This window comes from Cetorhinus maximus, chromosome 5 (genome assembly GCF_964194155.1).
Source record: "Cetorhinus maximus chromosome 5, sCetMax3.hap1.1, whole genome shotgun sequence".
NCBI classification, from domain to species: domain Eukaryota; kingdom Metazoa; phylum Chordata; class Chondrichthyes; order Lamniformes; family Cetorhinidae; genus Cetorhinus; species Cetorhinus maximus.
Genome location: NC_135883.1, coordinates 7,390,086 through 7,413,075, shown reverse-complemented (window position 1 = coordinate 7,413,075; position 22,990 = coordinate 7,390,086). Strand labels below are relative to the sequence as shown.

Genomic DNA, 22,990 nt, shown 5'->3' with positions numbered 1-22,990 from the left:
CCCGGCGTTTCGGCTCGATGGTGATGGTCCCCTCGGTGCAGTTCCTCAGACATCAGCGCACGCAGTGCAAACGATCGCCGGACTTTTAAGCACAAATTTCGATGACAGCAACTTGAGTTTCTACAATCTTTTTGTGCTGGTTTTTAAAAACAGTGCACGAGATGCAGGGCCCACCCACAAAACTGGCCACGTCCCAGATGAGTTAATCAGCACTGGGAGTTTCCACTAATTGCTCTGACTTGCAGGACCTTGAGGAGGTTCCAAAAATTAAGCTGGTAACTTTTCGAAAGGTTTCGAAACGTTTTGAAAGGTTTTTTTTTGAAAATCACTGAGGAGCTAACCGCTGTCACTCAATCGAACTAGAAAACAGTTCCATATATATATGCCTGTTGAAAGTAACTCTCAGGCCTAGATTTTCGTCCGTGCATCGGATGTGCAGGTTCAGGAGGATTCCCCAGCTCCACCAACCTGACTTCAAAAAACATACGTTCAAATGTCAGATTTTTGTTCCTAGGTGACGGGCTACATATTAGAAGTCGGGCCAGGTGGACCCGGGACCCCAGAACTCCAGAGGTGAGGTGAGAGTGGCTGCCCTTGACATCAAGGCAGCATTTGACCGAGTGTGGCATCAAGGAGCCCTAGCAAAACTGGAGTCAGTAGAAATCAGGTGGGAAAACTCTCCGCTGGTTGGAGTCATACCTAGCACAAAGGAAGATGGTTGTGGTTGTTGAAGGTCAATCATCTCAGCTCCAGGACATCACTTTCCTCAGGGTAGTGTCCTCGGCCCAACCATCTTCAGTTGCTTCATCAATGACCTTCCTTCCATCATAAGGTTAGAAGTGGGGATGTTCACTGATGATTGCACAATGTTCAGCACCATTTGCGACTCCTCAGATACTGAAGCAGTCCGTGTGCAGATGCAGCAAGACCTGGACAATATCCAGGCTTGGGCTGACAAGTGACAATTAACAGTCATGCCACACAAGTGCCAGGCAATGACCATCTCCAACAAAAGAGAATCTAACCATCGCCCCTTGACATTCAATGGCATTACCATCACTGAATCCCCCACTATCAACATCCTGGGATTACCATTGACCAGAAATTGAACTGGACCAGCCATATAAATACTGTGGCTACAGGAGCAGGTCAGAGGCTAGGAATCCTGTGGTGAGTGACTCACCTCCTGACTGTCCAAGGTCTGACCATCATCTACAAGGCACAAGTCAGGAGTGTGATGGAATACTCTCCACTTGCCTGGGTGAGTGCAGCTCCAACAACACTCAAGAAGCTTGACACCATCCAGTACAAAGCAGCCCACATGATTGTCCCCCCGCCTTCCACAAACATTCACTCCCTCCACCACCGATGCACAGTGGCAGCAGTGTGTACCATCTACAAGATGCGCTGCAGAAACTTACCAAGCTTCCACAGACAGCACCTTCCAAACCCACGACCACTACCATCTGGAAGGACAAGGGCAGCAGACACATGGGAACACCACCACCTGGAAGTTCCCCTCCACCCCACTCACCATCCTGATTTGGAAATACATCGTCGTTCTTTCACTCTTGCTGGGTGAAAATCCTTGAGCTCCCTCCCTAACAGCACTGTAGGTGTACCTACATCACATGGACAGCAGCGGTTCAAGAAGGCAGCTCACCACCACCTTCTCAAGGGATGGGCAACAAATGCTGGCCTGGCCATCGACACCTGCTTCCCATAAATGAATTTTAAGAAGTGTGAAGGCTGCCGAGAATGGAGGCTGGCTTGGTGGAAGGACCTGCCAATTGTGCATTGGCAATGTGTCAAAGTTTAAAAAAAAAACAGAAAAACATAAAACAGCCCTCACACTCTCTATGTCCCATCCATGCCAACCTATGTCCCTCTGCCCAATCCCCCACGGCCCTTCATACCCTCCAATGCCAACCTATAACTTCTACCCATACCCCAATGCCCTCATACTCTCCATGCCAACGTAGGCCCCTTTGCCCACCCGGGTATCCTCCAGACCAACCTATTCCCCGCGAAGCCCACCCCCATGACCCTTTACAGCCCTAATGTCAACTTAGTGCCAACACATTCCCTCCACCCATCACTCTTTGCTCTTACATCTACCATGCCAACTCACCAAGCATCAACCATGGGCAGCCCTCAGGATCCATGCTGAGATTAAATAAAATAATGTTCCAAGTGTCTTCTGAAGACTACTTTTTTGAAAAAAAATACTCTCAATCACAAAAAAAACTCATTCATTACGTTTACATTTCATCAACTAGATTATCCCTTATAACTACAAACAGTTTATTCAACTGCATAATTCCTTATAAAAATAAGAATTGGAATTCATAGTCCCGCTTCATAGAGTCCATATCCACTTGGAGCTGTCGATCAAACTGTGAAAAAGGAGACCCCCTACTGTGATAACAGACTGTTGTGAAATCAGTCATGCAGCACTAATCCAGTAATGGTAGCCCTAAGGTTTATGTCAACTAACAAGGTGAAATAGCAAGCAATAATTTTTAACACTCCAGGCAGTTTCTTCAAAGAGTTAAAGGATGCCAAAGTGTTTCACAACAGCACATAAGCGATGTGCACCTGGTGAGCTGCACTTCGCTTGGGAATTCGAGGTTTGTTTGCCTATCTTGCTTTGGGCAACACTTGCAGTCATCAGCACCAGGCTGCGCAGACAGCACCACATCACTTTTAGGGGGGCTCAAGGGCAGTTCTCTACCTACCAGACCAGCCAGAAGGCGGGGATGGCTTTGTACAGCTGCAGGGCTAGGGCTTGCTTGGGGGAAGGGGGAGAAGTGGCCTCAGGCAAGTGAAGAGGCTGCAGGTTGTGGGCTGCACTGGGGAAGGAGGATATCCCAGTGTTTGTGCTGGGCACAAGTTGATCTATGCAAGTGGCCTCAAGATGTTGAGGGCTGAGGAGGCAGACTCCAGAGCAGATGAGGCTAGAAGAAGATGCGAGGGTATGTGTGAGAGAGTGAGTGGTGATGTCCCTTGAACTGGTGAGTGAGGTACCAGTGAATGCGTGATGGGCTTGAGTGTGTGAGGTTAGAGTGATGAGATAGTGCCTTACCCTGGCAGCATGGATGAGGTCATTCATCCTCTATCTGCATTGGATGGCCAACCTCTTCTGTGCAGCATTGGCACAGGTCACCACTGCCATCGTCTACCAAGCCAGAGTGGAATTGTTGCTTCCCCTCCTGCGGTCAGAGCAGGGATAGAGGACATCACAGCGGGCCTCAATAGCGTCCAAAAGGTGTTTGAGGGACACATTACTAAACTTGGGGACTGCAGTCTCCTTGCCTTTCGGTGCCACGTCTTAATGGCGGCGGTCCTGGGCTGGAAACATGAAGAGGTGTGCGTGCGGCTGTACTTTAAACGTGGTGCCCGGCGTGATGTAGCTGCGGGGTGACGGCGTGACGGGCAAGCGAGAGCCCGCCCACCACTGAAACTGCGTGTTTCCCGGGAATGCGTAATTTGTGCGGCGGGTAGGGGACGATACGGGCGTGAGACGCCAGCCATTGCGGCCAGCGGGTAAAACTTACCCGCCTGCTACCGCACGTAGTGTAAATATGGGATGATTCCACCCACAGGCCCAGATTTTGCAGCTGTAACGATGGGAAAAATGGTCAGCATTTGCCATCACTACAAACGGGAAACTAATGACAACTTCCGGTGTGTGCGCACACGCATTTAAATGCGTAAACTCAGGCATTGCTCTCTCGTGATTTCCTGCTCCTCCTCGGAGGCAACTGTTAGATTCCCAGCAGACAGCGATCGTCTAGAAATGACTGAACTGATGAGGACATCACGCTTATACTGCAATACGGCTGTTAAAACTACCTGAAAAATCTATGTCTTGTCGAGGTGACTTAGTAGGCCATTGTTAATGTCATACTAAGTCACAACCACGGCTGAAGAATCTCTCTGGCCTTGGAAAACAAATTTTATATTTGTGCACTATTATGTTTTTCCATTAAGATAAAAATTCTGTGGTTTATTTTTAAGCAGCTTAGAATATTTCTGCTTCCATAGAACTACAATCGGTGTTTTATTTCCTGGCCTGCTGTCTGTGGAATTGGGCGGTGGGGAGAGGTGGGTGTGGGATGACACATCCATTCTGTTCGAGGAAGAATTTCCAATTAAATGGGTCACTGCGAAGGGTTAAGAAAAGCTCACCAGCACTTGTATTTCTGAGGCTGCAGAAATCGTGCGGAGGATTCTGAGAAGGCTGCGCCTCAGCTCTCTCCCTCTGGAGGTCCGGCTGCAGGATCTGAGGGGCGGCAGTGAGATGAGCGCGCCCAAGGACAGGAGGAAGGGGAAACCTCTCCAACCAAGCAGGCATGGGGGGGAAGTGGCTGAAGCAAATCAGCAGCAGCAGCATAGTCCCTCCGACCTGGGCCAAAAGGATTAATAACCTCAAGAGGGCAGGAAACAAGAGAGGCTTGACACTTTCAGGCGCCAAGCCCCACAATCTGGCTTTCCCAGCATTCTCCTGCACAGCACTCTTCAGCTCTATGCACCTTGCAGTTCGACTCATTCCTCTCTCTGCAGGCACCTCCTCATGTCTGCATATGAACACTCACACTCAACCTATTGCCCTCTTACACTAAAGCCTCTCAGTTATCCTCCACAAATCACCTCCTTCCCTTCTCTCCACACAAGCCATTATGGCCAATCACACCTCTCCGCTTTTCTACTTCCAGAGCTTCTTTTCTCAGGCTGGTGCAAGTAGTTGAAGCCGATAGGATGATGCATTTGAGGAGAAGCTAAACAAGCATATGAGGGTGAGGGGAATAGATGGTTACAATCGTAGATTTAGATGTGGAAAGATGGGAGGAGGCTTGAGTAGAGTATAAAGATTGGGATGGACTGGTTGGCTGAACCCATGTCCCCAGAGCATTAGCCTTGGCTCTGGATTACGAGACCAGTGACATGACCACTACGCCACTGTCTCCCCTAGTGACCTAATGATCCAGAGTTCCCACCATGGCAACTGGGAAATTTCAATTCAATTAACTAAATAAATCTGGAATAAAAACCTAGTCTCAGTTATGGTCTCAGGGGCAGGATTTTGTGGCTGGTGGGCGGGCAGAGCGGGAGTGGGTGCAGGCCTGATCACCGCACCCGATCGGGTCCGCGCCTGAGGGACCTGACGTCTCGGACTCACCAGCGTCACACCATCTCTGCCAGGCAGGCACCGGCGCAGATACTAGCACCTCGGTGGGAATTAGATCATCGGCTAGTGTCCCGGGGCACAGCGGTGAGGGCACTTCACAGTCGCTGGAGGAGCTGGCAGAGACAGAGAATGCCCATGGTGCCAGCAGTCGAAGGACTGCGGGAGACTAGGCACATGCTCAGGGTGAGGGTGCCTCTTTTCTTCTGCAGGTGGATGGTTTCCAATAATGTTATGAGTGATTTGTGGAACATTCAGCTTTATTAAAAAGGCCCTTAGTTAATATTCCTATCCAGGCAGATTTTGCACTCAGGTATCGAGTATTGAGCCTGCAGCCCAGGCTTGTCCTGGAGGTCCATACGAAGGTTCCTTGGATTAAAGCCTCCCAGGTATCCCTGCCTCCCTGGAGTATGCCTGGATCAGCATCTACCCCCTCAGCATTCCCCTGTGCGTGCTCATCCTCGGACTCACTGCTGGACTCAGCGTGTGCAGTCACAGCCACTGCGTCGATGTCTTCATCGTCCACTGCGTCCCCCCTTTCCAGCGCAAGATGGTGCAGAGCGCAGCATGCAACCACTGTCACTGAGACACGATCTGGGGGGTACTGGAGTGCGCTCACTGAACGGTCCAGGCATCGGAAGCGCATCTTGAGAAGACCGATGGTTCTCTCCACCACAGCCCTTGTGGTGCCGTGGCTCCTATTGTACCGCTGCTCAGCTTCTGTTCTTGGATGGCGGATAGGCGTCATGAGCCACCTTCTGAGGGGATAGCCCTTGTCACCCAGCAGCCATCCATCCAGCCGGGCTGGAGCACTGAAGAGACCCGGCACCTGGGAGTGTCTGAGGATGTAGGCGTCGTGGGAGCTGCCTGGGTACCTTGCACAGACTTGTAGAACCAGCATCCTGTGATCACACACTATCTGCACGTTCATGGAGTGGAAGCCCTTCCTGTTGACGAAGGCACCGGGCTCACCTGCTGGCGCCTTGATGGCCACATGTGTACAGTCTATAGCACCCTGGACACGGGGGAAGCCAGCAATGGCCGCGAAGCCTCTGGCTCGCTGTGTCTGGCTTGCCTGGTCCCAGTGGTAGTGGATGAAGGTCAATGACCATCTGAACAGAGCGTCTGTAACCTGCTTGACACAAGTGTGGACAGCTGATTGGGAGACACCGCAAAGATCACCCACCGAGCCCTGGAAGGTGACAGAGGCATAGAAGTTGAGGGCAGCTGTGACCTTCAGAGCCACTGGCATTGGGTGTCCACCCACACAGTTAGAGGGGATCTCAGGGCCAATCATCTGACAGATATAGCTGACTGTCTCCCTTGAGAGATGGAGTCTCCTTTGGCACTGCACCTCTGACATACTGAGGTAACTGCTTCACCACCTGTAAACCCTGGCAGCAGGATAGTGGCGTCTTCTGCGGCCCCTTCCGCCTTGGACTACCTCTTGGCCCTGCACCCCTTTTGCCTGCGCCTCTCCTCCCAAAGGTAGCTCCCCTGGAGGCTGAATGTGCACTCCTGGCCTCCTCCTCCTTCTAGCCCTCCCTTCCTCCTCAGAGGAGGCGTCTCTAGTGGAGAGTTCAGCTCCCATTCCCAGGCTATGGGAAGGTTTCCTGAAACCTGCAGCCCGAAAGTCAATTCCTCACTGCAGAGTGCTGACCTGAAGGTTGTGAGTCCAGACCAAGCAGCTGGTGTGCGTTTTGAAGTATTGCAGATCACACAGGCAAGTATCAGTAAGTTTGAGAAATCAATATTTGACTGTGCCACACTCTCGACCCCACTGAGCCCTCTTATCCCACCCGTGGATGAGGTTTATACAAATATGTCCTACCCGCCTGCCCGTTGCGCCCGTGCGACGACCCGGAGATCGCACGGGCACCGAAAAATCGTCATCAATTGGCGCCTCAAGGGCCTTAAGTGGCCCGTTAATTAATGGCGGGCGCGCATCAGATATCATCGCACGCCTGCCCAATGAAATATCGCGATGGCGCACGGTGACATCAGGACACTCGCCCAACGCCGCTGTGTGTCGTTTTATGCGTTGGCGTGCGGGTCCCGCCCCCACACGCCCGCGGGAAAATTCTGCCCCATGTAACTACTGAATTGTCGTTAAAAAAAATCTGGTTCACTCTAGATCTTTGGGAAAGTAAATCTGCCTCCCTTACCTGGACCTATATATATATATCTATGACTCTAGACCGACAGCAATGTGGTTGACTCTTAAATCCCCTCTGAAAAAGTCCAGCAAACCACCACCTTCTCCAGGGCAATTGCGGTTGATCAATAAATGCTGGCCTTACCAGTGATTTCCACACCCCATGAATAAATAAAAAAAGTCAAGGATACTTTTAAGTTAAGAAGCTGTCAGACTTGCTGCATGACGAAGTGGGTTTTTATAATTCTTAATTCTGCGTAGAAACTAGAAGATAAACAGTTTCAAAGGCCAAACATCAGCTGGATGCAAAACAACAAGAAAACATGCTACTCCCAAGAGGCTTTCATCTCGCTTTGGGTTTACAGCCGAGTAAATATAAACAGCTAGCTAATAAGGCCGTCAAACATATATCCTGAAAGGCTTTGAAATTGCCTAGCAACCTGATGTCACTCTATTCATACAGGATATATTTTTGGAAATTGAAGCTGGACAGAAATGGAATCAGCTGCTAAGAGCATTTAGACCGGGTCCGCTTCAAGGAGCAATAGAGCGGCTCGATCTTTAATGCAAACAACATTCAGAGCGAGTTTAAATGGGGTCACTCTGGATGCAGATGTAAATGGTGCTTAATTAGCATGATTGAAACATCACCTTCACAGCATGACAAACTTACTGAATGACTAATTCATTTCAGCTCGTACGAAGGTAACAAATATTGGGAGTATTACACTTCAAGTGTTATCAAATGAGCAACAGCATCACATCAATCATGTTGGAACACAAGAGCAAGTTACAGACATGACATGTCATCATGATTGAGCTGATATGAGGCTTTTGAGATTTCCCCTTCCATTTCCAAACCAAAATAAAAGGATTTGACGAACATCTTTACAAGACACTGCCTCCCCAAATATATGTGTATATGCAGTACAATGTTAAATTACAGTATGATTCGCTTATAGTCGTCACTTTCATTAACTGAACAAACTTTTTAAAAAACACGAAGGAAAATATTCTTTAAAAATAATTTGAAGACAGTGCCATAGAACTGCTAGTTTTAGACTAGTATTAAAAAAATGAATATTTTTGAAACAAATGATCCAGTTGCTGGTTTGGCACTAACACCTGTTTTCAAACAGCACACTGTTTTATTGTAGACTTTGCTATTTTTATTGAGGCAAAGCAGGATTTTACACATGCAAGTAAACATGTCTCCACTGAACTCTGATCGCGTGTTCAAACGCTGGTTACCTTTTTCACTTAGTCAATTCGTTGCTAATGCAAAAAATTAACCTTCCTGGAGAAACTACGAAGGTGGTTCCACACTGGTTGCAATTATATTGCAGTAGATGAAAAAGTAGTGCAGTGTGAAACTCTAGCAGGTAGCTTCTGAATCTCATACCACTTGCTAGAATTTATCATCAGATTAGAGATTTTAATGTTTAGTTACACTGCAGTTTTTGTGCCAATGATGTGAAACCCTTGATGCTTTCATATCGTAACTGGACCATAACATTTTTTGTCATGCAGAAGCATTGACCTCTAAAACTGACACACAATGCGGATTATTGGCAATTTGATACCACTGCTGCCTTAAACTGACACCTGCCTAGATTTATGGATATGGATGTCAAGCCACAATACGAAGTTTCAGGAAACCCGTTGAACACCTCGAATCTGTTGATATCTGTCAGATGACATTTCAGTGTTTGTAGATGAGTATTCAATTTTCCAATGTGCCAATTTTCAAAAAGGGTCTATTATTGTAATGATAGCGAGTTGCTTTGTCAGGTCTGGTCATAATGCGTTCTTGACACTGACATGGCAATTCAATGTCTGCAGTGCACACATAGCCAGGAAGGCAAAATAAGATGCAGGGAAAGGTTATTGGGGCATGTGGGTGGCTGCGCTTTGGTTCCCAGTATGTTCTTTTCTAAAATAAACTCATAGGCTAACAAGAGGAAGTCCAATTAATTTCCGAATTTTTTATTTTTCTGCACAGCTGTTTCCCATTGCCACTTCCTCCTTCAGCTGAGAGACTGGCATAGTCTGGATGCCAGATTTATTTGTAATTGCCATCAAATTTTTGCTTTCATTCTAGAGGCTGGAATCTGAATTTTAACCGAGACATGGATTCCAACATTGTTACGAATGATCACGCTTATCAATAATTTCAGTACACATTAAAATACAGACAAAGGCCATCATTGGGGAGAATATCTGAAAATAAAACTTGGCAACATCACTGCCATAATTTATTAACTTGGAGTGCTTTTAAGTATTTCTCATCAAAACACCTCGAGAGAGTCCATTGAAATTCACTGGAATCGGACGTTACAATAGCAACAGTAACAAAGTCTTTGACACACAGTCGAAAATTGTTTCACTAAAAGTAAAGAGTCTGGTGCTTGACCTCTGTGGCAGGGTGAGGAGAGCTGACTGACAACTTTGTTAAAGCAAACAATTTCATGCTGGCTTTTAAAGCAGAAGGGACAGAGAGAAAGTCCCAAAGTGGAGAGCTGAGACAGCTGAAGTATGAATCCTTGAAATGTCTAGAAATGACCATGTGGAGAAACCATTATGGGATAGGCACAGACTATTACAACAGGTAGGAGTGGGACATGCAGGAGCAATCCTTTGGAGATGAATTGAGGGAGACACTGTACTTGATTATCACAAATGCTGTGGACATCTTGAATCATGTTTATTTAGTATCTATTATCCTTTACAAGAAGGGACAATGTATCTCAATTACAGTGGTGCATGAAGGTTGATGAAGTTGATCAGAGTGGTCCAGTGAGGCGCTGAAAGGTAATGATCCAATATTTTCCGAGGCAATGCAAAATGGGTATTTTTTTTAAATTCATTCATGGGATCTGGGCATCGCTGGCTATAGCGCATCCCTAATTACCCTAGTCTAGAGGTAATTTAAGAGTCTACCACATTGCTGTGGGTCTGGAGTCACATGTCGGCCAGACCTGGTAAGGATGGCAGGTTTCCTTCCCTAAAGGGCATTAGTGAACCAGATGTGTTTTCACAACAATCGACAATGGTTGTTTCATGGTCACCATTAGACTTTTAATTCAATTCAAATTCCGCCATTTGCCGTGTTCGAACAGGATCCCCAGGGCATTGGATTACTAGTCTAGCGACAATACCACTACGCCACCCTAACTGACCGCTAATGGGGCTGGAGCTAATAGCCTCAAATATGCAGTTGCAATGTTGGTCAAATTGTCAGCTTTCGCCGTCATTACTCTGTAAAATTGACAGCAACATCTGGGGTTCCAACATGCGCTGTTAAAAGCAGAGATTGCTGTCAGTAATACGATGTTCCTTCACAGGATATGCCACTGCAGTTACAATCAATAGAAAATCAGTGGTTTGACTTCAACTTCAAATTTTTGTGCACAATTCTCATTAAAACCATTAAAAAGTTAAGCCTAGCTGAATATGGTACAATTCAGTTTTTAACATTCGACTAAAGTCATGTTACTTTCTGGCATTGAAATCTGGAGTGTCATTCCCTCCATTCCATGATGAAAATTCCATAGATTTTTAAAACAATAAAATATAATGTTTATCTCAATTTTTCTTGAAGTTTATTCTATTTCACCTTCTCGTTAGCATGTCCCAATGTTTATTTCACCTATCGTGATATGGTAATGATAATCTGCGCTCTTCACTTCCTGCTTTTTCATCTGTGAGATTTCTTCAATCTGATTGGTTGCTCAACCTGTTTGAAGGCTTCACTGTTCTTGGATGCCCAAGATCCCCTTTAGATACTGGCAGAATAAAATTGATGCAATAACAGGGGAAATTGACAGCACAGAGCCGCTAGATCTTTCTGAGCAGCTTTCTTCGAGAATCGGCAGCGAGTGCCGTCCAGGCCATTGTTACTCCAAGAAAGGATTCTACTTAAATGACAAAAATGGTTTTCCTGCTGCCCTAACAGTGCAAATGTGTTTGTACTGTTTTGATGATATGGTTTCATATGCAACACGTATACTTATACAACAAACTCAAACATTGCAAGTGTGGTTTACCCTAAAAGCCTGTAGAGAAGTTGGCAGCAAAAGCATCTCTCAATGGAAGAATACTTCATGGAGGGTTTCATTGAGCTTAGGCAATCAGTGCTATTTACGCAATAGCAAGATAACAACAAGGTATGCTTCATGGCTTTGCAAAGCAAGTACGATAGGCTAGTATTATAGGCTAGTAGATCAGTTTACTTCATGTGCAAAATCAGACTCAAAGCAAATCTGTGTTAGACAGCCTGTAAATGGAATGCTAGCATGGTATTAGTTCTAGAATAGATAGTGCCAAGCTAAATTTGTAAACCCATTTTGTTGCTATATTGTTGCAAGTTTATCTCCAGCTGCTTAATATTTTCAAGAAGTGCTGGGGCCAGTTTGAATTCATTCCCTAATATCTTAATTTGGCTTAATTGAGACGACTGTCAGAGTGCCATATCCTTTTAGAACAAGAGTTCATAGCTAAGTATAGACAGTAAGGATGTACCTTTATGTGTGCAGCCGCTGGGTATATCCTGTCATGTGTTGGGAGCTTTGTTTTTAAACATGTGTTTTGTGAGAGGAATCTGATTCCAAGTGGTTTAGTGTGGGTATCCATCTGTGTTGACAGGTTGGAAGATTAAACAGCTGTGTTTCATTACAAGGAATGGCTAAACATCTATTTCCCCTACCAGCGGAGTAGGGAGACACATCAATGTTCCTCAACAATTTAGAGACTTGCATTGAGGGGGGTGGGGGGGGGATCACAATCTGCAATCGACTTTTCATTTTTCAAAAAAAAAATACTAATTCAACTGAAGATAAAGTCCACAAACGTAGCATTTAGCATTTAGTTAACTCTTCAAGTTAGCTGGAGAATTAGCCCAGGTTCCATGGTCAGTTTCAACCTATGCTCCTACCTGAATGGAGCTCCTTGACCAACGAGGACATTGTGTTTGTAATGGAGTCAGCTGCCACCAGCAAATCATTTCGGAGGTTTCTGCGGGCTCCTGTACAAAATGAAAAAAGATCTGCAGGTTCAGGCTGGTGTACAACCTACATCACTAATAGGACTTTCTGCGCAGTCGGAGATTACCTTCAGAGTTTCTGCAGGATATTACCTGAAGACTTTGGGTTGGATTTCCCAAGATGGGATGGTGTAGTGGGAGAAAACAATAGAGAAAATGGGGTGGGGGGACCACTCCCTGAATTCACGCTGATGAAAGCGCTGCCGGTAATCTTCTTCCCTCCCCCCATCCCCCAATGAACTTAGTCACTGAAACACTGACGGCCACATGGCATGAACATGATTGGGGAGTTTGGTCTGGGAAGCCAGCCGATTTCCCTGCCTCTTGCCTCAATACCACTAACCTCAGCTATCATCGAGTGGCAGTAGATGCTGGGGCAGCTGTAAAAAAGCCTGCTAAAGCCATTTTCAAAAGGATAGAACCCAGCAATGGGCATTGCGACCTTATGCCTAACCCCTGGAGGGTCTGCCTCTGGAGACCATGTTTTCTGTAAAATATAAATAACACGGATTGGCAGTCATTCCCTCCGCCTCACCATCTGCAGGTGTTGCTATCCTCTAATGATGTGTCTTGCAGTGAGTGTCACACCCTGGAGGCAAATCCAGCCCCTTGTGTCTAAAAGTCAAACCAAACCAAAGGAGCAGTTCTGAAATCCCTGACCTACAACAACTACAGCCCCAGCTCTTTTTGTTATACTCACAACATAAATACACTTCCACTGCATTGCTCTATAACCTTGATCTGATCTTCTCATGTGGCCTCACTACCCCTATTGTTACTACCAGTCATAAAGTCATCTCTGATCATTTTCTTGTATTGTGCTCTACCTACATTCCCCCCTCCTGTCCCAAATCCACACCCGGCTTCTCTTCTAAATCGTGAACATTCCTCTTAAACCACTCTCACCTCCTTCTCCACCATCATCTCCAATAATAAGTGCGTTCAAGCTCATGGATTTTTATGTTAAAAGATTGAGACCATTCATTCAGGAGCCTCTGTTTACTTAAGCCGCCGTACCCTTGCCCTATCTCTAAATTTGCATCTTTCTCCAGATTCCCTTCTATCTTCCCAGATAGCCTCTCCAAGCTCATCCTGTCCATGAGATCCACCTCTTGCTCTCTGGACCCCATTGCTACTAAGCTGCTGGCTACTCCTTCCTGGTTCCGATGTAGGCTGACATTATTAACAGTTCTTTCTTCTCAAGTACCGACCCCCGCTCCTTCATACCTGCCATTATCACCCTCTCCGCATAGAAATCACCATTGACATCTCTGTCCTTGCAGACTAACACCCCAGCTCAAATCTCCTTTTCATTTCCTAAACTTGTGAACCTATTGTTGACCCCAGATCCGTGCCTATCTTTTTCAGGATCTCTTGTTTGAATCGCTCTAATCAGGTTTCCACCCCATCATAGTATCAAAAACAGTTCTGACCAAAGACACAAATGACAGCCTAGTTGACTGTGGTAAAGGTGTTCCTCTTTGTCTCCTCAGCCTGTTTGCAGCCTTTGACACAGTGGACCACAAAATTCTGCTCCAATGCCTCTCCATCATCGTCTCGCTGGGTGGGACTGCACTTTCCTGATTCCATTCTTATCTATCCTGTTGCAGCCAAAGAACTACCTACAATGGCTTGTCATCCCACTCCTACATTGTTACCACCGGTGTCCTATAAGGATCTATCCTTTGCTCCCCTATTTCTCATTTACATTCTGCTCCTCAGTGAAATCATCCAAAATCATGGCATTGATTTCCAACTGTATGCTGGCAATACCCAGTTCTACCTCTTCTCCACATATCTTGATCCCTCCTCTGTCTCTAAATCTTTTGATATCCACTAATGGATAAGCAGAAATTTCCTAATGTTAAATATTAGGAAGATCAAAGCTACTGTCTTTGGTCCCAGTCACAAACTCTGTCCCCCTGTCACTGACTCCAGCCTTCTCCCTGGTAACTGTCTGAGGCTGTTTCTAACCTTGACATTATATTTGATCCCGAGATGAGTTTCCTGCAACACATCCACACCATCCCTAAGACTGTCTGTTTCCATCTCTGTTACATTGCCTAACTTTATCTTTGCCTCAATCTATATTTGCTGCTGAAACTCTTGTCCTGCCTTTGTTACCTCTAGACTTTAATATTCCATCACACTGCTGGCTGGCCTCCCATGTACTACTTCCTTTCATAAACTTGAAGTCATTCAAAACTCTGCCAACAGTGTCCTAACTCGCACCAAGTCCCATTCACCCATCACCCTTATGCTCACTGGCCTACATTCCACCTGGTCAAGCAATGCCTCAACTTTAAAATTGTCATATTTGCTTTGAAACCCATCCATAGCCTCATCTCTCTCTCTGTCTCTGTAGTCTACTACAGCCCTCCAAACCATTGGATCTCAGCACTCTGCCAATTATCCCCTCTCGTACATCTCCAATTTTAACTGCCCCATCACTCGCTGCACCTTCAGCTGCCTTGGCCTTAAGATCTGGAATTTCCTCCCTATCTCTCTCTGCCTCCCCTTCTTCATTTAATGTGCTCTATAATCCAATCCCTTTGATCAAGCTTTTGACCTAATGCCTCCCTCTGTGGCACGGTGTCAAATTTTGTTCCATAGCACACTCCTAATAAAGCATCTTGGGTTCTTTTTACTGCAAAGCTGCTATAGAAGTGCAAGTTGTTGTTGTAATAGGATAAGGTATGGAGGGGATACGGATAATGCTATGAACTTAAAATAATTACTGATGTTGGAATAAACACTCTCCCTACATTAACACTTCCAAATCAAAAATCAATTAACAACTGAAATGGTCAATTTAAGTTCTCCTGGTGGCTCAGTTGTTAAGTTCACTGAGTTGGTACAGACACTTGCTGGTAAAATGATGCAATCGAACCTCATTCCTGTACTCACTCACAAAATTTGCAGCAGGAGGAACTGACTCGTGATTAAGACCAAGAACTTTGGCTGATTTTTGTTCCTTACCTTCTAAGCTCAGGGAACAAACGGTAGTTTTCCAGATGCTTTTTCCAAGCACAGCCAAGGAACTGGACTGGTCTAAATTGCTTAGAACTACATTCTAAGGATAATATTTTTTGCAATGAATTATATACTACAGCATCCATTCACATCAAAAGCATAAATTACAAATTGGCAAACTGTCCATCATATTGATCAAAGCAGATGCTGCATTAATGGATTAATTTCTGCTTCTTTCCATTCCTTTTTATTGGTTTGCCTTTTTCAGTATTTCTCTTTTAAATGTTCTTATTCTTTTGAGAACCATGGAGACAGAGCTTTCCACTAATTGTCACATTAAAACAATAGACCCTTTTGCCACTCAGCATTTTAAAGGTCTGGACAATGTCTGTAATGTTATTTTCTCCAGTTAAAATAAAATAACCCCAGAAAAAGAAAGAACCAAAATATGCCAACATGAAATGAAAAAGGGTATCGGAAGAAAAATTTGTGAAATATTCCATTGATCGAGCTCACTGGTGTGACAAGTTGAAGAAGTAAAAAATTCTCGAATTTAAAAGCCACAGATTTATACTGCTGTATGTTATGTGACATTTAACATGACGTGTCGCGAGTCTTCAATATCATGGGAGATATTGATCCACTGAAATGTGGGTTTTGTTTTCACGTGCACCAGAACATATCTGACAACAGGATAAATGTAACCGGACCAATTTCTGCCCCACAAGCTTTTTCTGAAACTCCAAAGTGCTGGAGGGTCTTATCAAAATTGCCATTAAACAACATCTACTAACCAAGCACCTGCTTATCAATGGTCACTGCAGGTTCTGCTAGATTCACTCTGTTCGAGGCTGACTCAAAACATGGACATGATGCTGAATGTCAGAGGAAAGGTGATAATTGCTGCCTTCAACATCAAGGGAATTTTCGACTGAGTATGCCACCAAGGAACATTAGCAGAAGTGAGCTGAATAGAGCCAAAGGGTAAAACCCTCCAGTGGCTGGAGTCACACCAAGGAAGATAGTTCTGTTGTTGGAAGCAAGTCAAATAATACAAAGCTCAGCCACAGCTCCTAGACCGTTCACAGTATGAGTATTGCTGAGTTCCCCAAATTCAAGATCTTGAGGACCAGCAATAATCAGAAGGTAAACTGTACAAGCAATATCAACACTGCGGCCATTAGATCAAGGCACAGGCTGGGTGGTCTGTTCTGTTGAAGGGTCATGAGGACTCGAAACGTCAACTTTGTTCTTCTCTGCCGATGCTGCCAGACCTGATGAGTTTTTCCAGATAATTCTGTTTTGGTCTGGTGTCTAAGTGGTGTACTCATCCTCTACAATGCTGAAGTCAGGGGTGTGATTGAATATTTATCACTTGCTGGGATGTGTGTAGCTTCAACACTCAAAAAGCTCAATTTCATGCAGAATTGGTGCATTTTGGTTGCCATATGTATAATCTACAGAACATGCTACAGCGACTCGCCAAGATTTAAAAGCATCTTGCAACCTCTTCCACCATAAATGATAAGAGCAGTGATATCATGAGAACACCATCACACTCAAGTTTACCCCATGTCACACACCATCCTGACTTTGAAATATATTGTTATTCTTTCATTGCTCCTTCAGCTAGTTTCCTGGAATTTCCTACATAACACCGTTGTGGAAGCACTATCACACCGAGGACTGCAGTAGTTCAGGATGAAAGACCACCACTACATTTCCAGGGCAAGGAGAGGTGGGAAATAAATGCAGCATTGCCCACTTCCTAAGGACAAATTTAAGAAAACATCTTGATACAAAATAGCTAATATGAGTATTTATCACTTCTAACAGGTTGCATGGAAAGCATAATGTAGTAAGAGAAGGAAGTAGTGATTTTGTGTAAAGTCAGCTGTTATATATCCTGGTCAGACTTCAAGATATCAACTGTAGTTTCAGTTACAGTCATTCTTCCCTCCACCTCTATAGACCAAGTCTAAGCCACTCCAAGAAAAGTAATGGTTTTCTCTGACTGATGGCTGTTAAGGCCCATGAGTCAACAATTAAACAGTGCCTTGCTATAGGGACTGTCAGACCACATCACACCCAAGTGATAATGCAAATACACTGGACAATCTTTGACAGCATTACATTTATTGCTCCCTTTTAGGACTCTGGTATGTCAAAAACATTTCTTAAATCAGAATTAAACTGCTTTTGTGGTACATTCTTGCACATTGGTAATCCTGTTGCAAGATCACAGCTAAGATATATTTGCAGTCACAAATTCTCCTTTTTCCAAATATAACTGGCTTTGGCAGGTTTTTTATTTTTATAGATATTATCTAAAAGATTGTCTCCTTATAATCATCAATTAAAATATACAGTATGAAAAACACAATTCTGAATTCTTCATAGGAAAGTATATACATATGGAATAATGATAGGACAAAGTAAACATATATAGGCAGCTAAGATTTGGCAAGACTACCACTTACCCTGTGCGAAAGCTTCCTGCACATCTCCTCCAACCCCAGACAAAGAGTCTTGAGGGCCATGGGTTGGTGTGGAGCAAGCAGAAGTTGACCTAACGGGCATTGGCATGGGACGACTTGCACTGTGGCTAGGCGATGAACGAGGAGAGCCAGCTGCTTGAGCCTGCACAATGGGAATATAGAACAGTGTCCATTTCAGAGCCAGTTTGTAACATTTGATCAATAAAATACAAGAAGATATGTCACCCTTCCCTAAAACAATTCACCGAAAGTTCATCCAACGGCACTGCAAATAAAGCACAATACATGATGACCGTTTTCATCCTTCAACCCAACTGGACTCATAAAAGTGACATGACAGAGCTTGTCAGACATTGCTTGTCATTAGTTCTCAATATTCTTGGTGTACAAAAGTGCAAAAGATGTATTTTGTAACAAGTATGATGAGAGGTGCGCTATCATTGTGGATGTTTATTTAGTCTGACTTGCAGAAACACAGATTCAGCAAAAATGTAGAGACTGCTTCTCCTTCCAACAGCATCACTCATTTGAATGAGCACCATTCCGCAAGTGGAGCTTGAGACCCCTAAATTCAAGAAAGGTCAGCCACCTGATTTGTGTTGCTACATATTGATGACTCACGATAAAAACCAGTTTCACTAATCATGTTTTCATGCCAAACACCTCCAAACAAAATAGCCCATATTCCAGTAAAACGTTAGGAAAACCTTGCCTTTTGTAATTCTGGCACCCATCTCCCTCTTTTGGCCTCACATTTTAATGTTCTGGTGCAGTAGGGTTTTGTTACTCTTTAGCATTTGAAGCACAAACATCAGAGCTAAGAAGTCCATTAATTCTGTTTGTGGAACCAGGCTAATAGCCTTTCTTAGGCATTAATAGAACCACAGAAAAAGCGATTGCAGGGCTGTCTCATGGCAACGGCCTGAAAGACCTACTTTGTCAATATATTCTCTGCCTCAGGCATGTGGAAATAGGCCAGGTAGCAGATGGCTAGCGGGTACAATTAGTCTCATTTTGCTGTGGCAGGCTGAAAAGGAATAGCTAATAATTCTGCTCACCTTTCACCGTGAGTACTGACAGACTTAACGGTTACTTGTTGCTGCTAAACACTGTTGCTGATTGGACTGTTTGTCGTGAGATGGCCACAATTTGCAGAGGGCTTTTAAGGAATAAACAGAGGTGACCTACTGTCTTAAATGATCTGGTTATTAATAATTCTTAGGGGTCGTGGTAGCACGTCTGTACCATAAAAGAGAGATATGCATCTTCCGCAAAGCTGCTGAAAACCATCTATAGTACGGTAATCACTTATAGCAAGCCCCAATCACTTTACACTAAGGGTGAGTTACTGCTGAAAACACGTCATGTTAGTCCTCCGTTCAAATGGAACATTACATTTGAAAAGAAAAGTGTAAACCAACTGCTCTGATGTGAAGTAAATGGTTGTTTATAAAGTGCAGTCCTAACGACTGCACTGAAAAACTTTCCAGAATCAACTGGGGACTACTTCTCAATAATCTGGATTAAAGACTTTGGAAAGCATTAGTTTCCCTTGTAGAAAGTTACTGCACCAAGGAACAGAGGATGTAGCAGCAGTGGTTGCATAGCTAATATAAAACAATCAAAAACAATTTACAACATATCTGCACGCAATAAGCTGAATATTCTAACATGAATAATCAAGTGAACGTTGGAGCCTGTAATCTACATGAGGCGCTTCAGATAGTATTTCAGCTTGAACTGTTTAAGCTTTGTTTATAGATCATCTGAATCTTGCAGTTGAACCCATAATCACTCTTAGGTATCCATTACTTCTTATCTAATTTTCAGTGCGAGACACAATCTGTGCAATAATTGGCATGCTGATTTCTATCAGGGCAGTGGGATGGCACTACAATTGATCACAGTTCTTCAGGTCAAGATGCAAAAATAAAAATCAATCAGGATTTCTGCTCACGTTAGCTATCTCTGGCTGAAATGTTCAATCATGGGAATTAGTTGTGATGCCTGCCTCCCCATAACAAATAACATGTTGACTCTCACTGATTAAGAATCCCACATCCTGTAACTTCCCTTCCAAGTCACACACCATCCTAACTTGGAAATATATTGCCGTTCCTTCACTGTCATTGGGTCAATATCCTGGAACTCTCTCCCTAACGGTACTGTGAATGTGCCTACACCATGTGCAATGCAGCGGTTCAAGAAGGTAGCGCACTACCATCTTCTAAAGGGACAGTTAGGGATGGGCAATAAATGCTGGCTTAGCCAGCGAAGTCCACATCCTACAAACGAATTAAAAGAAAACGAAGAATGAGCTGTTCAGATGAAGTACTGGAGATTGGCTAGTGCTGAAGAACTCACTTTTTCCAACATGGTAGTAATTTGTATCTACTGACTTAAAGATTAAGTGATGGGAGCTTACATTAGTTCGTGGTTATTCAGGCTGCACTCCAGGGTTTTAGCATTAGGTTGATAAACCAATGCAGGACCGAAGTTGCACTGAATCATTTGGCCTGCCATTCCCCAGATGAGATGTTAAATCAAGGCCCTGGTCTACTATTCCAGTGGCTTAGATCGATATTAAAGATCCCAAAGTACAATCTGAAGGAGAGCAGGTATTCTCCTGGTGCCTTAGCCAACATTTTTCTTCAACCAACACCATTGAAAGCAGTTTTCAACTGGTTCATTCATCTCATTAGTGTTTGTACAAATATTGTTGTTTCATGGGTGCCACATTTGCCTACGTAATAACAATGATCGCACTTCAAAATAATTCATGGCATGGGAAGCGGTATGTAATAAGATGGCAGGACAAAATACCAAACACGGGGGGAGCTAATCTGAGCTGGCATGCCAAACATCCACACCGTATTGAGACAGTCGCAACTGAGCTGGGCCGGTCATGTAGCCAGAATATCTGACACTTGCTTATCAAAGCAAATCTATACAGAGCTTGAGTCTGGGGTGCGTTCTCATGGTGGTCAAAGGAAGTGCTACAAGGACACTCTGAGGGCTTCACTTAGGAGTTTTGATATCAACTTTGAGTCCTGGGAGTGGATCACCCAGGATCACTGACCCTGGCGCAACCAAATAAAAAATGGTGGAGCTTCATTCGAAAGCAAACGTAGAGAGGCAAAGAGAAAATGCAAGGAGAGGAAATCCCAAGCCTGCCACTCTTCCAAAACGCAATCATCTCCAATATCCTGTTCTACCTGCAGCAGAACCTTCAGGGTGCAGATCCGTCTTAGTAGTCATCTACATACCCACCGGAACCCTACTTAACAACCCAGATGAAGAACATGGTCACTTCACCTCGAACAAAAATATAAAAGAATAAAGTGCTACAGAAATGCCAATCTTTCTTAAATTTATTGAACATCCTTTAACATTACAAAACATTTTATAAGGCACTTTACTGAGGGACTATTTGGACATGGTTGAGGGTCAGTTATCAAGTATTTGAATTCAAAGTGATCCACCATCTACGTCATTTGTACTGTGGCTCCACAAATAGAATTTCTAGCACTAGTTGATTCCCATGCAGAAGTGGAAAATTATGAACTTTAAAGAGTGGAAAACAGTTAGACCCAGAAATATTATTTAAGGAGGCACTTTATAAATGGAAATCGGCACTTTTACTGTAACTCATTACTTTACTATCTTGAAAGATATAAAGACTTCCAGAGTAATTTTTTTAAGTTTAACATTTCCCAAGAAAATAAGTTGAAAAAGAAACTGCAGCATATGTATTTTTGATGTGACATTTTTCTGTGATTCCTTCTTTATGTTATACTTTTATTGCTTGCACTGTAAATTCTAAAGTTTTTCATGTTACGCATGAATTGTGTAGGCTTACCATCTCAAACATCAATAACCTCCCTCCAAAATAATAAGGTTTTTCTGCATTATTTCGAGATACGCTTTTGTTAACACAGAACTTCCTGCCTAAGCAAGCAATGATGACTCAGAAAAATTAGGTTTTCTTCTACCAGAAAGATCTTAGATTGATCAACTCAACCAGAATATCAACTCAGATTTTCACACTTTCATTATCAAGTTAATTGGTTACAGGCTGCAGTACTCAATCTAACTGTCAAGGCAAGTCAGATGGTGTAAACAAAAAGAGCCCAACATTGCCAACTCTTAAATTTGACATCTTGAAGCCCTTCACATCTTAAATCAAAACCAGCTCTTTTTATGGGTGCAGATCTGCTCCGATTACATTCTGAACACAAACGTGAAGTCACCCGAACTTTAATGTCTGTTGCACAGTGACCTGCTGTTGTGTGAACTTTATGCAGCAATTGTCCAAATTACCAGATTTACTTTTACAGGGGGATATGTTCATGGCACGAACGCTAAGGTATGATTCGCTTCCCTTTTGTTTTTGTAACTAAGCTGTATCATTTCATGCATTATTTATAAATCCACGCATTTCAGGGGGAGCTTAACCGGGAAATAAATATCTCAAGTTGTCATTCTTCTCTTTCCTCAGTTGATAGCAGTGAACATGCAGGCACCTATCTCCAGTTAACTTTGCAATATCAGCAAATATTGGACCAACACAACACGTGAAATTTGAAGACATTGTTGTTACTTCCTTTGAAATTTTTATAGACAATGGCGGGGGGGGTGGAAGGCCGGAGCTGAATTTCCATGAGGATTCTCCCACATCTGCCATTTTTTTTTTGCAGAGATTCCATGGTTTCTCTGTCAAGGTTGCACTGGACAAGTAAGAGAGGCCTAGAGACTTATCCCCATTCAAACTTTGAAGAATATACCTCTAACCAGGATTGGCTTTTAGAAGTGCTAATATTAAGAGTCCATGATCATCTATCAACAGTCTATGATCACTAACTATGTTTCTGTGCAGAAATGGTATGACTGGAATTATTCGAGGTTAGTATTTTGAACATGGATGACCACATGGGTTTGTGAATGTCTAACGATTGCTATCATTGAGCTCTTTGAGGATCCCAGTGCCAAACGTGGAGGTTTGGAAGGCGGGGAGAAATACAGAAATTTGGAAACATTTAGGAGAATTTTAAAATGTTGGTGCCACGTGGAGAGGGGGGTTGGGGGGAGAAAAACATACAAAATAATCCAAATTCGAGAGTGAAAGAATGGGAAAC

The 22,990-nt window shown here is 44.0% G+C and overlaps 1 protein-coding gene across 6 annotated transcripts in view; it reads right to left on the bottom strand.

Moving 5' to 3' along the window:
* The window catches only part of dtnba (dystrobrevin, beta a), a 461,468-nt gene that overhangs the window by 26,262 nt on the left and 412,216 nt on the right, over positions 1-22,990 (bottom strand). For 5 of the 6 annotated variants that reach the window (XM_078541481.1, XM_078541476.1, XM_078541478.1 and 2 more), the window contains 2 exons: positions 17,838-17,997; positions 12,277-12,366 (listed from right to left, as the gene is read on the bottom strand). In XM_078541481.1, coding sequence (XP_078397607.1) covers positions 12,277-12,366; positions 17,838-17,997 — 250 coding nt within the window. The remainder of the gene's footprint in view (positions 1-12,276; positions 12,367-17,837; positions 17,998-22,990) is intronic. The other variant, XM_078541482.1, reaches the window with a different exon arrangement.